This window comes from Zeus faber (assembly GCF_960531495.2).
Source record: "Zeus faber genome assembly, chromosome: 3".
In the NCBI taxonomy this organism is placed as follows: Eukaryota; Metazoa; Chordata; class Actinopteri; order Zeiformes; family Zeidae; genus Zeus; species Zeus faber.
Genome location: NC_137190.1, coordinates 27670015 through 27688122, shown reverse-complemented (window position 1 = coordinate 27688122; position 18108 = coordinate 27670015). Strand labels below are relative to the sequence as shown.

Below are 18108 nucleotides of genomic sequence, written 5' to 3'. Positions count from 1 at the left end.
CACACACACACACACACACACACACACACACACACACACACACACACACACACACACACACACACACACACACACACACACACACAGCTGTGGACTGTGAGCTCTGTGCGGAGAAGGGTGACGCAAGTTTTCTCTGTTGTCTTCTCTCCGGGAGCGTTGCATCGCGGGAGTTAAGAGAGCAAAAAAGGGACCAGGTTCTCCTCCTTTTTTTTAAAGTTTCTTTTTGTTCAGTTCATTTCATCAACGGCACCGGCTCCACGAGAGATCAGCGTCAGAAGAAGGGGAAGTGACACTTTTCCTCGGATTCAAGTGTAAACCGGGCCGATGGCGCAGACCTACTGCTCTTAAAAAGACAGGACACGTGATTAAAAAATAAAACCAGAGTGAATAATGAATAATGACAGCAACAATATGTCGCCCGGGGGAGGGGAGGGAGGGGTTGAGAGAGACGGCCGCTGTTCTTCTGTTTTAGTTGTGGGTTGGTCTGCTTGAAGGTTGGTCATTTCGCCCCAAGTGTGAGTGGGTGTTTCTGGTTGGTTGGATACCTGAGATTATGTCTAGTGTGGAGGGTCCGGGACAAGACGGGAGAAAAGACGGTTCTGATGAAGGGAGGACCACGGGGAGCGAAAGGAGGAGATGTGGGAAGGCGGAAACGCGTGTTAGAAAAAACAAAGAAAAGCGAATAAGGAACGGGAAGCGGGGGTTAGGCGGCCATCTTCTTAACCTCAGCCTCTTCGTTGTCCTCCATCTGCGTATCCGCGAGGTCTGCCGAATCGAGGTCCTCCTCCTCCTCGCTCCGCCCCACCCCCTCCTCCTCCTCCTCCTCGTCCTCCTCCTCGTCCTCCTCCTCTTCCTCCGTGCTGTCCTGGCTCTTGCCCAGCTGCAGATTCTCCAGGGTCTTGGAGACCCAGGACTCGATGCGGCTGCTGAGGGCGGGCACCTCCACCGAGATGGGCTCGGGGGTGTAGTCCTCCTCCTCTTCATCCTCCTCCTCGGCCTCCTCCAGCATGCCGGGCACCAGCGTGGAGGTGGTGGAGGTGATGGAGGAGGTGAGCCGGTCTCTGCAGCTGCCGTCCAGCGAGCCCGTCTCGGTGCTCTGCTGGGAGGCCAGCTCCAGCCGCTCGTCCAGGCGGCCGCCCTCCTCCCTCTCGCCGCCTGGGCCGCCCTGTGGCGCCATGCACGCCCTGGGCTGCGGGGCCAGGACGCCCGGGGCTGGGCTGGCGGGGGCAGGGGCGGAGGCCTGGGCGACCTGGGTGGCGGCAGGGGGGCTCTCGGTGTCCTTCTGGGGGGCCGGGGTGGGGGGAGCGGGCCGGCTGGGCTCGGCCTCCGGGGCGTCCGAGGCCTCCACCATGGTCCTCCAGTTGGTCTCTGCCAAAACAAATCGAAAAGAAAAGAAATATATTTTTTTAAGTTTAAAAGTGAAAGCCAAGAAGGGGAAGCCGGTCTGAAATCTGTGAACTCTGATTCTATGTGAGAGGTTTCTGCTCTTTTAACCCTAGAATGCATGTCGGGTCAAAAACAACCAGGCTTGGAACTGGTTTCGAATGAATTAAGTTGAACTAATTGAGAAACAATGAGTTCACGTCATCAAAAAATACCTTAAAATATGTCATTTTGATGATTGCAGTGTGAAAAATAGAGCAAATAACAATGATCCGGGCCAGTTTTGAGTTAACGTGACAACCTGCAAAGTGGAATAAAACATATTTCTGACAGCATTCCACATTTGGATACCGCCCATTTTCTAATGACGTCTGAAAGGTGTTTCATTTATAATGAGGAAGCAGTTTGCTGGAAGGCATTCAGGAACATTTTGTTTATCAAATAATTTGAACCAGGAAGAAACGGCAGAGCTGCCGGTAATGTTTCTTTGCGTTAAAGAGGCGTTTGCCAGCAAATTCCTGTCTCTTAGTCAATCTCAAAGGTTAAAGCCAACACTGAAAATGCTCCACATACTATTGGAAACATCCAAATGCCGACACCTCCAGTCACTATCTCATGACTGTAGCTTTTCGGCCTTGAGAAGTTGCTGTCAGGCGGCATCCGACTTTCTTCAGATGTTTCGACACTGAACCACAACGTCCTCCAGTTGGCTGATCGGCAGCGATGGCCAGTCACTGCCCATCTTCTCCTAGCTTCCAGCTCAACTTCTCCTGCCTGTTCTAAAGCCAGCAGGAGGTTATTTTCCAATGCCTCCCCCCAACCTGCAAGCAGCGGTCTTTCTCTCCCACCCTGCAGTTACCAGAGCTGAGAGCTTCCACACAGACTGCACCTGGAAACCCCTGGAGCCAACCTCAACTAGAAATAGCCAGGATCGCCACCCATCGTCTCTACATGGTTGGACCAGGTCATGGTCCATGTTCTGGTGGCTTGCCGCTTCACATCTGTCTTCCCGTGGAACCGTCAGTTCAATCAGGATGAATCCTCTTCGCCTCCAGACCATATGACCATGTCAGGCCTCAAGGGTGTTTGGACGACCTGGGGAAATTGTAGTTTTCTTCCCAAGGTTCACCCTCATCTCCCATGACTGTGCTGCCTGCAGGAGGCTCTTCTTGGGCTTCATGAAGGAGGGTGGCTTCTCCCCCTCCCTGCTGAACTGGATGGATGGGGCTGCTCTCACGTGGCTCTGGCGCTTTTTTCTATCTCTCCTGCTCCAAGAAGTCAGCCAGTGCTGAGGACCTTGTCATGACGCCATTTGTATCTCCCCTGGCATTTTTTATAAACATATGTTCTGATCGGCACAGAGATTCGTCAGCCTGACAAAAATCTAAAGGGGCGTCTCAGCCCAGTGTCTCATAATACAAGAGACCCAGGTCGGCATATTATTTTCCTCTGTGAAAAATGCCAGGTGACCAATTTATTCTATGATAAATCTATTAATGATTATATTAATGATAAATATAATGTTTGCATTTGGCTGGTCCAACAGAAACAACTAAAGGAAATGCGTCGTGGGACAGCGCCGGGTAATGAGCGCACGCAATGTTTTCTTTTGTGGAATTCCTGTTTAGTTGATTTTTTTTTGATTTTTTTCTTACCGTACTCCTTCTCGTTGACCTCTGAAATGGGCTCAGAGATGACGGAGCAGAAGGAGATGGCGGAGGCGGCTGAGGGGTTGCGGGAGTGGCCCATGTGGTGCGTGACCTTCTTCACATTCTTCAGGGCCTCTTCGGCCTGCTCCTGCTCTAAGGCCGACACCATGTCCTTGTAGGCCTTCCTGGCCTCCTCCGTCAGGGACACCAGCCGGTTGAAAAGATTCTGCGGGAGACGGGGGCACACGACAGGGGTTCAGAGAAGAAGCGCGGTTTTAAAAATTTGCTTAAATCTACTTATCTTTTAATGAAGAGTTAGCTCTTCATGTGTACCTTGTTCATACTCCCACTATACTCATTTTTATCACACACGCAACACTTTTTTTGGCAGCTAGACGCTCATTTTGCGAGTCTCAAGCTCCACGAGACACCGCAAATGGACAAAGGAACAACTGAATGCACCTAGATTTGACTTCATGAGTCATGCGTCTTGAGCAAAATATACAATTATCATCACTGTGAAGATATTTTTGCTGCATGTTGTTCACCCTGTGCTACTTCTCCTACGTGGCGGCGCACACAAACCCATGGCTAGCATCGGATCAATTCCTGCCACAAATGCATTAAGGTGATGTTGCCAAGAGAACAGAATTTATTTAAAAAAAAAAGGTACATTTACATACAAAAGCAAAATGTCTCTTTGTGCAGCTTTGGAAAAAATAAGTACCCAGTTACCCAGTTTTCGTCGGGGGTTTTTGCATTTAAGAGGAACAGCGAGAAGCTGCAGCAGAGTGATAAGTTTCTCCGCAGTAAATCTTTGAGGGAGGTTATGCTCTGAAAAGCCAAAAATGGTGGCAGCTGAGATTTTGATCGGACCTTTGCAATCAGTAGCAGGATTAATTGAAGTACAAACTACTACTAGCGGCGGTATTACCTCGGCACCAGAGAAGTTGAAGATGCCGACCACGCTGACAGGAACTAGTTTGTTGACACAGCGTCCCAGAGCCTTTCTGCCCAGGGCAAACACAAACGGGATCTCCTGCTCCCTGGCCATCGCAATGACGTTGTACAGCGCCTCATCCAAGCCACCTGCAACACAGACCATCACATTTGGGGACCGGTACACCCTGAAAGTATCCAGCCGACTACTGTTCTGGTTCTTAAATGAGATGAGCCAACGTGTCCTGGTAGGGCAAGTCTATCAAATACATTAGAAGGAGTTAAAATGTATTCTCCTCTCTCATCCTCATCCTCTCTCTTTGTTTCAACGTCTCACCTTTGGCTTGGATCTTCTCGCAGTTGGGCGAGATGATGACACACTTGATCTTCTGCAACTTCATGTGCTTGGTGACCTCACGGAGTCCCATGACCAGACGCCGCTTGGACTTGGCCTTGGTGGGGTCTTTCTGGTAGACCCGCTCCTGGAAGCGCACCAGCTCCTGGAGCAGCAGGGTCACGCTCTCATCGATCTCCTTGTTCAGCACCTGGTTGCAGTACCTGTGTGTGTATGTGTGGGACAAGAGGAAGATAAGCGGGTACAATGGAGTCTAATGGAAGCCAACAGTATAACTTGACATTGCCCAACCTGGAAAATAAAAAAATAAAAATAATCGGCTCATCACCCAGCGAGACCCGGTTCCCTTCATTCCCACAAAAGAGCCGTTTAAAAGAATCGGATCGTTCGTGAACGACCCAACACTACAGTAGAAGCAGCGTGAAGAATCCATGCCACGTCCTTCGGGGGCGGCGGGGAGCGGAGACGCTCCTCCGATTTGGAGACCTGCTTGGGGCGGTGCTGGAGTGGCTCGGAGCCGGCGGGGAGCGCGGGGGGGGGGTTCTTTGCTGTGCTCCCCACGGTGCAGTCTACACACTCAAAACATTTACTGGTCCCCCATGCTGGAAAAAAGTAATTAACTTCTGATTTTGGAATCTAAATCGTATATGAAATGACCAAATGATACACGGATATATTCCTGTTTATTTATACGGCAGCGTCCAGAACTTCAACGTGCGTCGCATCGTGCAGGTGAAGGGACGAAAATAAGTCGATAGACCCGGGCGTCATGTTTACATCAGAATTGATCGGAGCTGGAGCCTATAAAAACTACTGCAGCGTCATTTGACCCGGTACTGAAACCCGGGTGTTACTTTTCCGCTAATGACAAATGCCAGATGTTGGCAGGTCTTCGTGGGTTTTTGGCGTAGTGGGAAAGTGGTATAAGGAACCATTTAGCCGCTGAACCTTGAAGTCCCTAAAATATTTCTTGTTTGCTTTATCACTGTACCTAGGAACTGTGGAGATTATGCAAATCAGAAGGAGGTGGCGGCACAGGTGTTAGGTTTGATATGTTATGTCACATAATAACATAATTGCCTATTCCATATACATAAGCATATTCCCTTCATCTATTCCATTTTCTTTTATTTTATTCTATATATTTTTATTTTATTCTATAAGTATTCGACTTACTGTATTACGTTTTAGGAATCAGTTAGTTTGTCTAGTTAGAAATAATTTTTTTCCCTAGGACATATTGTGTGTTATCACCGGGTGCGTTGCATTACATTTCACTGTATATATGTATGAAAGTATGTATATGTATGTGACGAATAAACCTCTTGAACCTTAAACATCGGTTACTGGACTTCAGGTTCTGGATTTATCGGCGTGGTTCAGTGCAAAAAACTGCCAATGGTTCCCATTGCCCAAAAAGCACCACGTCACTAGTGCGGAGGCGCTGGTAGAACCAAGTTCCTCCTGTGGAAAAAGGCCAAAGTACCTGAGTGTATACATGTCATTATATTGCATGTCGTATTGGAGGGGTTTGATGAGGTAAGGTGGCGGTGTGTACAGCACTGTGCCAGGAGCGCCGCTGTTCAGAGCGAGTGGGAGGAGCTCGGCTGCAGCGGCCTTTCGGGGGCTTTAAAATGCAGGATGTGTCAGAGGAAGGCGGCCGGAGAGACAATGGGGCCCACAGCGGAGGACGCGCGGGACAAAGCCCTCACTGTGACCGCGAGCAGGCATTTCGCTGACGAGGGGCGACAACGCGAGGTATCCGCGCAGCACTACGACCACAATCCTTTATTGTACCAACCCACGCTCAAGACGACGCCAATTAACTTTTAAACTATGCTCGCCTGTTGGGTTCGGGGTGGGATAAATATTTCCGCTGCAAAGGATTTTGTGTTTCTGACCCACGATGGTGTGGGTTTTTCATTTCCAATTGTAGGGAAAATAAGGGCCCTCATCCTTACTCTCTGAAGCGGCGACTGTGGATCTTGGTGATGGCGTTGGCGGCCATGGGACTCCCAATTCCGGAGCTGGCGGGGGAGCCCTGCGACACCGGGGTGATGCTGTACGGGGAGTTCTGACTGGCCGGGGACAGCGAGGCGTCACTGGGCATGCTCAGACCGTTCTCTGCGGGACACAAAGGACAACGGCCGTGAAGAATAAGAGTCGAGGAGGGCTCGCCGCGGACGGAAAAGAGATGTGTGTGTGTATGTGTGTGACCTCCGACCCCGTGCTCACCCTCTTGGGACGCCGGCTCTTGCGTGAGGTCATCGGTAAAGTGGAGCTCCTCATTGCCATGCTCCTCCTGGCCCGGCGAGCTCTGTTCCACGCTAGTCTTGCCCTTCTTCCCCTCTCGCTCCTTCAGGATAATCTATTCACAGGAAGAAAACACAGTGTGTTTTGTACTCGAGTAAAGTTAAGGGTTGGGTAAAACCTTCCTCTAGCTTTCATAACAGGGAGATAAAATACATTGTCAACATGACTTATTAATGGACAGGTAAACCGAGACTACGTACACGTAATACAAGATAAATAAGGGCAATAGCTAGCTTTGTTTAGCCCATTTTTGGTCCAACTTGGCTTCCAGGCTACTAAACGGCGTGTTTTTCTTCATGTCTATTTTCCCAATGGAGCTCTGTGCCCAACCATGACCACGAAAATGTTTAATTATAAAATTTCCAAAATTCATTTTTGGAAATTTTAAAATTAAACATTGGATGTTGCATGCATGAAACATTGGATGTTTACCTTCTTGAGAGCGGTGGGCCGCTTCACTTTGGGGAGCTCCCGCTCCTTCCCCCTCTTGATGCGGGGAGCAGTGGAGTCCATGGCGTTGTGAGGAGCTGAGTACTGCTGCGGATGCCCCTTCAACATGGACGGTACGCCGACCGATCCTGAACTGTGGAACGGAGCCGTTGTGCCCACTGGAAAACGACAGCGCAAATCATATTTTAACATAGCATCTTTGCTCTATTATTATGCGGAGGGGGACACTATTTCAAACTGGTATCAGACAAAAAGCTGACTGCACCAATATTGAGTCATGTAGTGTTTGCTTGTTTACCTGTAAAAGACAGCGGCTTGGTGTTGGTCAACTGCCTGGCCTTCATAGCCTGTTGGTGTTTTTCCAGAGCTGCCAGCATGTCGCCCAGGTCGAGCTGGACAGGTGTTTTACTCTTCTTCCCCGCTGCTTTGGTGATCGCCTCCTGCAGGGCAACGTGGGAACAGCGCAGAACGAGGTCACGACACTGAAATCAACGCGGGCAAAGTTGTAGCTCCCACTGGTTCGGAGCCAGCGTGCATGCTGATACCTGGAGTTTCCTCTGCTCCAGGCTAATCTCCGAATACTCCTGTGCGGTGGCCAGCGCAGCGGCCAGGGCCTTCTTCCTCTGGCTCTTGGCCCGCTTGGGGACCGAGGTGGTGATGGGGATTGGCGTCTGAACGATATTGATGGGAGAGTTCTCTGGCAGATTGTCCAGCTATGCAGAGAAAATGGAAAATATAATGTTATAGGTTATATGGTAAATCGCTGTATATGTTATAAATTATCTAAATTAGACTACACAACAAAAATAAAATTCACTGTCGCTAGTGAGGGTGTGTGTGTGTATCTATCTATCTATACTAGCAACAATATAAGAAATATATATAGAAAGCAGTGATTCTTCTTACCAGATTTTTGGGGATTTTGACCTTTGCCTGTGTCTGTGCAAGGCTGGAATCTGGTTTGCTGCTGCGCTGGGCTGAACCACCTGAGGCCAGTTCTGGAAACTCATCTTCGTCCTGGTAGTGGACAACATTGCATTAAATATACAGATTTTTTTTTTAACCCAACTGATAAAAAGCATAAAACATAATCCTCATCAGTTAACTAGCAAAATATATTGTAGCTAAACAAAACTACCCACAGAACTGAGCATTTAATACATTTCACAAAAGGGGGTTGTGGGACAATCTTCCTGTGAATGTATCCTGTACGGCCCTTCCAGACAGTTGACAGGACATGTAAACTCCTCCAACCTCAAAGTAGAGAGGCTCCGGTGTGAGGTCGTTCCCGGCCATCCCTGCCTGTGCTGGTCTCTTGTCCGCGGGGCTGCAGTTAGCGTTCAGGTTCGGCTGCACGCGCCCAGAGTAGCCCCCGCCGCCGTGAAAGTCCTGGCCAGGGAGCGAGACAATGGTGGAGAATCAGAAACAAAACGTCAATATGAGATTATCCTCTGTGTTGTAAAGGGTGCTTTTCAGGACAACTAGAGCAGGAAAGGGGGTATGTTGCACACCTGAGAGAAGCTCCTTTGGTCGGTATTTTTCCTTTCGTCTCTGTGGAAGGGGACGCTCCTGTCTCCCCATGGCTTCTGGGTAGCCTGGGAGGCTACGTTCACCCAGCTTCCTCCTGGACACACAGAAATAAAGGGATTACCAGTAATACTTCCACATATCCATTATTAATGTCATTGTCATCTACTATTATAATTGTTTAATGCTCTGGCATATTCGTTTGCAGAAAAACAATTCAGAATTGTTTTTATTACGGTACAATTTGAATAACAAAACCAGGGGGAATATCACAAGTTTTCGATGATCTGAACATTTGGCGTCTATCTGAACATTTTTTTCAAGGACTTTTCAAGCACTTCAGTACAAAAGGGGCTGTTTTCAAGATATTCCAGTACTTAAATTTCTGGCATAATGAGGACAAAATTCAAGCACCTCAGGGACCTGGTGAGAACCCTGACAAACATATACCAGACAAGCCTATGCTAATCATACTCCAACACAAGGCTTCAACTGCATTTTATAAATACCTACACATTTTTAAGAGATGACAGGGGGCACATTTGACTGTCTTGAGAGAATTTGGGAATAACTTAAAAAATAAAATAAAAGAAACTCCTACCTGTGTTCACACCAGCTTCCACTCCCTGAATAGAAAGAGAAGAGAGAATTGAGGATGAGGAAAACAAACACAAACAGCACAGTGACACGATGATGATATTACGGCTCAACTTTATATCAAGCACGTCCTATCGAGGCCAAATTTGCATTGAAAATCACCAAATGACACGAAGTGGGGGGAAAACCTTTAAGAATATTTTAGGAACACAAATATATGAAAACACCCCCCTCCCAAGTGACAAAGAGACAAAGTGTATGTTACCGCGGGCGCTGGCGCGGGCTGCGCAGCGCCGGCGGCCTGGTTGTGTTTGGGGCTGCAGTATCCGCTGTCGCTGTCGATATCCGCTTCGCTGGCCCCCTGCTCCGTGTAGCTGTCCGCGGGCTGGGACGCTCGCCGCTTCTTCGTCGTCGCCCGGTTCTTCCAGATCAGGGGGCTGGCCCGCTCCGCGCCACCCCACACGGACGGCTCGCCAGGGAAGTCTGCGGATAAACGGTGATGGAGCTCAAGGCTGAGACTGCGAGCTTGAACACAGCATGACTACATTTGAGTAGGTTTAAAAAAAATTAAATAAATCCGAAATGACTTGAAGACGGGCTGTCATGCCACTCAGAGTTTCACAAGATGGCGGCCATTAAGGAAAGAAGTTTGATTCGCATTTGAAGATAAAGTAGATTGATGATTGTTGAAAACTATTAAAGCATGTGATATTGTCATTCATAACATGCTCAAAAAAACAATAACAAAATAACACATGTGACTATATTGTGAGAGATTTAACTCAAGAGTGTTCCCCATTGAACTGCATTCAAAACACAGTGAGAAGTTGAAGCAGTTATGAATGACGGGAACCAACATTTTAATAAGGCCTGGGTTGAAACAGTAAACACATCCTTTAAGTAGAATGTAGTAGAATGCAGACTCTACTGCGGCTGTTTGGCCAAGTCACTCAACAGTATATTCTTGAGGGATTTCTAAATGAAACTCTCCTCGATAAATAAAATCGAATTGCAATATGGTGTAGATAGTATTATGGGGGGGGGCTTGGCATGATCAGGGGTGGTAATTGGGTCAAAAAGTTTGAGAACCGGCGATTTCCACCATATTCTGCTGTAATGAAGCCATTGAGGCACTAGGTATAATATAACGGCAGCTGCTCTGTTTTTGGCTTCCAGCATGGCATTGATGGACAAGTGAGAGACAAGTCACACATTAAATTGCACATGTCATTGCATCAGACAGGGACATTGTTCTTTCGGAAAACACAGGTGACGTCTGTGCGTGTGCCAACACACAACAGGAAACACTACATTCCTGTTTTTTTTAGATCTCATGTGTTAATGGACCCACGTCATTCAATAAATTTACTGTCTCACATGTAGGAAGGAAGCACTTTTGTTTCCAGGGAAACAAGTTTGTTTTTTTTCCTTCAAGCGAGTGTACCTTTTAATCGCAGGCCATATGACAACTATGCAGCTGGAGAGCTGAACGAACTACTGCTCTACACAAAGGTGCTAATCCACCTGTTATCTGTTTACCAGGTATGACAGGTGAGTGGCAGCCTTGTGGTTCATAGTAGAGATGGTTCTATGAAGTGAATATATAATATACGTTATGTATATGGATATTTAAAAAGGCATGCCGGGCAGTATCTTTCCCACTGTTTTGGTATGTGTATCAAAGTTAAATCAACTTAGCAAAGTCGGGGGGGTAGAACTTTTTTCATTTTAAAGCAATACTTCACTATAATGACCCTGCAACAGCTTACTTCTCCAAAAAAAAAAAATTAAAAAAAAAAACTCCATGCAGAGAACATGGAGTAGGACACAGCTACATGCCAGGAGAAGCCCTGGGCGTGCTGGAAGCCCCCAAGGTACCAAAGGAAAGTTCCTGTCCAGGATGGCTGGGAGCAGTCAGAAATTGATGCCTCTCAGACAGATCTTTACTCAGACATTAACCACGCCCAAACCCACGACTTAAATTACTCATCTCTTACCCAATAGATAAACATATCTAACCCTATACCCAAATGTAACTTCCTCTTCCTTCCTATGAAATGTCAAATATTCTAACACGAGGTATTTGTCGTAGAAATAGCAGTTTGCATGACCTTTTCAACAAACTGCAGTGCATGAGCTGACAAGAACATGCATGAACTTAGAAAAACTTATAGGTTTGTGATCGGTGGGGGGTGAGGTTCTCAGCTTCCCTCCGGGGCTCAGGTTCACTCCATTTAGAAAGAGCCCGGTGTGATTCCTTTTTGGCCTCATTAATGTGTATTTATTACCTGTAACAGCTTTGTATTATCAACAAAGACCGAAAACGCCTACCGCATCCATTTTTTAAGGGGGTGAATTCTGCACAGTGTGCCCTTAAATTCAGGTTAAATCCATGTCACCTGAGGCGCTGTCACATCATTAAAGTTTAACCGCACACTCATCAGTCCAGCAGACACAACGGCACTAACGGAGAGTTTAGCAACATACCAGTCTGCTGTGCTGCGTCCACCAGCAGGATGGTCTTGGTTCTACCATCCGGTCCCAGGGCACACACCTCTTTCTGCACAGCCACGCTCCTGGTGGGGGGGCGGCGGCCCCTCAGGGACTGACACGCACCCATCTGCTGTTGCTGCTGGAGGAGGCGGGCCATACTCGTTAGTAATATTAGCATTAGCACGTCGCAGATATGTGGCTACATGCGACCTTCAACTTCAGTGTGAGAATCTCGGCGCCATCTTACCTTTGGCAGAAGGGGCGGTCGGACCATGCCCCTCCCCCTTTGATTGGTCAGTCCAAACGCTTGTCCCAAATGGGGCAGTCTTTCGCCAACATCTGCCGAGACAGGGTTTACCACCCCGGCCTGCACGGGCCCAGTGTAGGGACCGGGGAAGGGCTGGTAGAAGCCCATAACAGGGGGGCACGGGGCCGGCATGATCTGGTAGTAAGCGTAGTCGTTGGAGACCGGAGCTTGCGGGGAGGACAAGATGGGGTAGGCCAGGTACGGACCACCAGGGTTTGGGTTCGGCTGCTGCCAGCGCAGCTCTCCTCCATTATACATAGGGTGCTGCCTGTAAACGAGAGGGGGGGGAGGGGGTGAGATGAAGTATTCTTCATCAATACAGGTGCGACCGCAACTCCAAGGACAGTTAAAAGGATGCAAGCATACAGCTCGCGTTTTCTCCGGACACTTTTTGTGAATCAGCCTTTACCTACTTTCCGCTTTGCTGTGTGAAGTGTTTACACACAGGTACCGATCCAGTGTTGGCTGTGTTTAGACCTCCCACCTACATTCTGGCGAAACCAACTTTCACAGTATCGTACCTAGTTTCGTGCAGACACATGATAACTTCAGCCAGCGATTTAAGGAATTTGCTGCTGCCTGGTTGCAGCGGCTGAAATATGTGCGAAACCAAAACAATGGTGTTTACAGCTCCATTAGCGTTAATGTGTTGAACATGACAACGTTGTTTGTTTTGCTACCACAGTATCAGGAAGAAAATCGCTGCAGCTGGACAAAGACACGGCTCAATAGAAGTTGGAAGACTAGATTATAGAAGACGCAAACAAGGCATATACAGGCTTACTTCTAAAGTTAACTATCCCCCGGCGGTGAGGAGATGGAGCACCGGCTAGTTTTTTAAGGATCCAGGCGGCGTTTTCACAGCTAGCCTTATATAAGCAGCTATTTCCTGGCATTCAAAATGTAAAGGAAGGAAACAAAGGGGCGGATGTGCTCTGGACACAGCAGACAACTCCAGATGAAGGAACAGAAGAGTCCCTGGAAAATGCAGCAAACGCCACCATGTGAAATCTGGAAGGGACTTTGTCCACTCAAAGTCCAAGCAATTTACATGAGAAAAAGTTAAAAGCTATATCTCAACACAAGGAATGGACTATGATCCAACATTGGGACCATTAAGAATGGGAGGGTGGGTCTGTACTTCTTCGCTTGTTGGAGAAAACAGTAGAGAGAATTAATCAATGTGGAACTTCTTTTTTTTTTTTTTTAAGTCGCTGGGGAGTCTTTAAACATAGTACTGTGTAATTATAGCCACAAAGAAGCCATCTTCCTCAAGAAATTCAGAGTGAAGACTTCTGATTTCAGCCTACATTGAGGGTAGACATTTTGCTGGACAATATGGACAATTATCATAGGGAATTTCGATATATTACAATATCTGTATGAGGAATACCTGATTAGGAAAGCCAAATAAAGAGTTACAAATACAACTAATCTTCATCACTTTGTACTATATGGAAATGTAAAATATAACCAATCCCACACTAATATTTGAGACTTCCTTTCTTGAGGATATTCATATTTAGGTAATATTCAAGATTCGAACGCAAGCGGCAGTGCCACAATCGCGATTCTGGGTTCTATAATTATATAATAGTATTAATTATCTGTATTGTATTAAATATACATTTAAATCATTCTAAATTAAACTTACCTTAACCATATACATACAATATATTCTTATTTAATTATCTCCAAAATGATCACAATATGGTATGATTCCACTGAAAAACTATCTGCAGGGACCTTCTGATCAGATATTCCTGAAATTCCCGCAGGGATCAATTAAGTGTTATCTTCTATTATGATGATATCTTGCTGCTAATTATGGCATTTAGGGCTATTCCATTTGAACGCTGCTGCTCTCTGACCATAGGAGCAGCGAAGACTTTGACGGAGTGATAACAGTACCTGTTGGGCTGGTTCTCCTGGACAAAGGGGTAACAGGTGATGAGGTAGCTGGGGATGGGGGTTGTCTCCACCCCTCCACTGCCCCCTCCTGCTCCGCCGCCGCCACCTCCGCCCGCCTCTCCAGAGAGACTCATGCTGACTAAGGACCCTTCCAGACCTTTCTTCTGCGGGATGAATGGTTCCACTTCGGCTGACAGTTTTACATCCTGCACACAGAGAGAGACAAATTATCAAACAAACTTGTTTTTTTTTTACTTTTTCCTCAGCCACGATTTAAGACAAACCCCAGGCCTACCCAGAGAGATGGACCAGCCTAGTCATGGAAATACAATAATGCACTGATAAGATAATATTATCAGTCTTATGAGACAAAGAAAAAAAAAAAAAAATAACAAAGCATCAAATTGAACATATACATGTGTATATAGTGGTTTGACACAATTTTTCAAAACAATACTGTGCATTATATAATATACATAAATGTCCCATAACGACAGCTTATAATTCCTTGGTACCAGACCAATATTGTTGAAGCCTTACATAGTTCTATAACTCATTGATTCAAATTACATTTCAGCAGCACCATGGCTTTGAGGGCCATGGGGCTGTTCAGCAATCAGGGGCCCTTTTCCTTTTTTGTTGAAGACAATCGAAGCAGGGATCTATTTCCTCATACTATGCTGGATCAAGATTAGACAGCAAAGTGGAAGGGATTTTTCTTAAATCAAACGATGACGCAACAGGTTTCAAGGAGATTTCGAGAATTCAGATGACCAAAGACGTCTAAGAACAGCCTTAATAATTTGTGTACAGTCAAACTGTTAAGTAAACAGCCGGACAGCAGAAGGTGAAGCAGGGTGGCGCACTGATACAGCAGAACACGATATTAGTTTGGGTTTCCAAGTCACAGCCAAGCCCCGATAGTAAAAGGAAGTCTCTATAAGCAACAAGGAATTATAAGAGTGATTCGGATGCCAATTCTAAACATTTTAAGCCTACTGGGTATATAATCCTGTAATATAAAACCATTATCCTGATAAAACCCTACAAACTCCTAACCCTAGAAAACAAGCTCGAGAGCAGGCAAAGTGTAAGTCTTTGTTTTAAGATTGTTTCGGGTGTGGTTTATAAATTTATTGGAACATTTGGATTCCATTTCATAATGGTTCAATGTTCGTATGAACTGATCGTGCTCAACCCTTGTTGACATAAAGGACGAGCTCAAGTTTTTTTTTATTAACGCACGACAAATAGAATCCTACAACATACAGTATATGCCAATCAAAAGCTGCTATCCAACCCGTACGTCATGTAATTGGACTAATATTGGAGAATTCAAACGTTTTCTTTAGAGAATGTCCCTTCATGGTTTAGCTTTATTTTAAAATGGTGTCATGCTAGTCGGTCTTATTTTGTGTCAGCGATTATGGGCCTGAAGGGCCATAAAAAAAAAAAAAGGTCCATAGGACAAGCTGTCTGGCTGAAAATCATGGCAAACTTAAGTGTGAGTGAGAGAGCAGATTGAAATACAGGACTCATCTGTCAGATTATTCAATGGTTGTTGTTGTCAGACAAAATAAATTAGCAGAGGGACTGAAGAAAAGGCTATGACAATCCACGTCTCAAAATCTTGCATCACTGCTCATTGCATTTTGATCTTGATCTTGAATCTTGAATCTTGAAGTGACATTTTCAGAGAAGTCTTTCATGTTCTGGTTGCTTATGCAGACCAACATCAAGACAGAAAAACATTCTTCAAAAGGTGATTGATTCCATCTTGCAAAATACACACTTCCGTTTATGTGCAATTGCATATGGCAGACAAATAAATATCAATGCCTTTACATAACAGCATTTATCATGTTCCACGCATTGTACGCCATCTTCCCTTCTCACTGTATGAGTCTTCCAAAACCTCTATAAGTGCCGCCACCATCGCCAACTATTTGACATCATGGCACAGCACGCTTTCAGGCACAGCCCACAGTGAGAGTTCTGAGAGTCAGAGAGACGGTCTTGAACTCACCCCCTATTTAGGAGGGAGGAGGATGAGAGTTGACAGGGTTCAGAGCACAAAAGACTTTCCAACAATTCTTGGTCGGGATGCATGAGTCGAGCATCAGTGCAACCAGCGGTTGTCCAACAGACGGCCATTGTTTCCCGGCTGCCAGCCTCTGTGGGAGGTTCTCCATCGCTGCCTAAAATAATCTATCCATCCTGAATCATGTATACAGGCCTGCACAGGGGGTTAAATAAACAAAACTGAAATGAAAAGGAGAGTACTTTAATAGCACTGCTCGGTTAAAACACATCCTCTAATCACGTGGACCGATCTGTAGGATGCATGGGTTTGCAGCTCACTCGTGCAGACTCATTTGATGGTACAGTTTTGTTGATGGAGGGTGGTTACAGGATTACGTCTGAGAGGATAAAGCAGGAACAGAACCACAGGATAAGCTAATTACAGTATCCAATGTGTAATGTGGTGAGGCCAGGCTTGCCCAGCTTGGCATCTTCAATTCTGGACCTAATGGAAAAAAAATGGACTAACTCTGGGATGGACAGAGGGGAACAGATTTCGCCACAAAATAAGAAGATTCCCTGATGTATATGCAAGATCACAATTCAGGCAACTGAAAAGATTGTGTAGTCTTAAGTATGTGTGGGCGAGCGCGTGTGAATAGCTTTGATTGTGGAAAAGGCATTAGGTCAGAGGCAGATGTGCAGCTGTTGGGGGTTGACTGGGTGCTCCCAATCTCACCATGCCATTGTTTTCACAATGTCTGTTATTCACTCACACTGCTTTTCAAACACCAAACCAGATAGTTTCTGTCCGTACACAGTAATTACGTAATAATAAATGTATGTATGTATGTATGTATGTATGTATGTATGTATGTATATGTATACTCTGCTCAGACTGTAAATTAAACATACAGATTTGCTACATATTTCGCATATATATATATATATATATATATATATATATATATATATATATATATATATATATTCGGGGTATTTTTGCTTGTTGGATTAATGTTTGTAATTTAGATTTTTTTTACTCTACTCTGGCTTTACTGCTTACCTAATTTCTCTGCACCGTACTTGCATAATGTATGCGACAAATAAAGAAAACTGTATCTATATATGTCACTGACATATATGTATAATGATAAAAATCAATATTACTGTGTAAACTGTTGAGAGTTTGAAATAGTTCTGTTCTGGTTAGAGCACCTACTTGGACTTAACATCCTGCATAGCAGTTACTTTTAAAGGAATGCTATCAATGCAGAAGAACCAGACATCCCACTGCAACCATTCCGGTGGCTTGTCAGACGCGACGTTGATAACGCATGAAGCTTGTCTGGAGTTTCTAACACTGCACTTATTTATTCTAAACAGACTACCCCACAAGTATCAAGCTCAGGCACTGTTGACACGAGACAGCTAAGCCTCAAGAGATGCCATCTAAGTGTTTACGCTGTTATTCGGGATAATCCACGAATTAACACGCTACTTTGACGCTACGTGTCCAGTGTTTAGAGCGTGTGAGCCGATCCAAAATTCTACGTGGTCACGATTCCCAAACAGCCGCTTTCGGTCGGAACCACACCACCGAAACCCAAGCGGGGCCTAGGTTGCGCGCACAGTCACACACACACACACACGCATACACAGTCACAGTCACACACACACACAGGCACACACACTCCTGTCCCCCTGACGTTACGGACTGATGCTAGAAACACTGAGCTTCGCCGCAAATCCCGCACGTCATGACAGAAATACTTCACCTTGTTGTCACTTCCATCCATGACAGTCACTAACGGCGCGACGGACCCTCATTGACCACGACGTGGACGCTCCTTTAATTTCCTCATTCTATCAAAACAAGAAAGAAAGAAAGAGAGAGCAGAGCACGAAGCCTTCGGCGCGACTCGCTGCCAGCTCCTCTGCGCCGCTGTTAGCTTCTCTGCCGAACTGTTGTGACTGGAGGGATGGGAGTCACAAGGGACGGAAGCCGCGCTGGCCCCAAAAAAAAAAAAAAAAAGCGAAAGCCAAACGAAACGAGACCTAGGCCACTGTTCAGACCCCGGGCCCGTGTCTGAGGAAAAAAAAAGCCACAGGATTGTCGTTAATGGAACTGGGAGGAGAAAAAAACCTTTAAAAAAAAACAA

General features: G+C 46.0%; 1 protein-coding gene across 1 annotated transcript; it reads right to left on the bottom strand.

Annotated features, from left to right (window-relative positions):
- Positions 1-703: 703 nt before the first annotated feature.
- On the bottom strand, positions 704-17843 carry secisbp2l (SECIS binding protein 2-like; the record flags this gene model as incomplete). The annotated part of the gene is made up of 18 exons (XM_079997312.1): positions 17725-17843; positions 13925-14130; positions 11954-12281; positions 11701-11845; positions 9479-9696; positions 9218-9242; positions 8601-8713; positions 8344-8478; positions 7996-8106; positions 7635-7802; positions 7388-7529; positions 7072-7247; positions 6562-6694; positions 6288-6450; positions 4309-4529; positions 3967-4121; positions 3039-3258; positions 704-1368 (listed from the first exon to the last, which is right to left on the bottom strand). The coding sequence occupies exons 1-18, from the start codon at positions 17743-17745 to the stop codon at positions 704-706; spliced, it is 3345 nt and encodes a 1114-aa protein (XP_079853438.1). The 5' UTR covers positions 17746-17843.
- Positions 17844-18108: the final 265 nt, after the last annotated feature.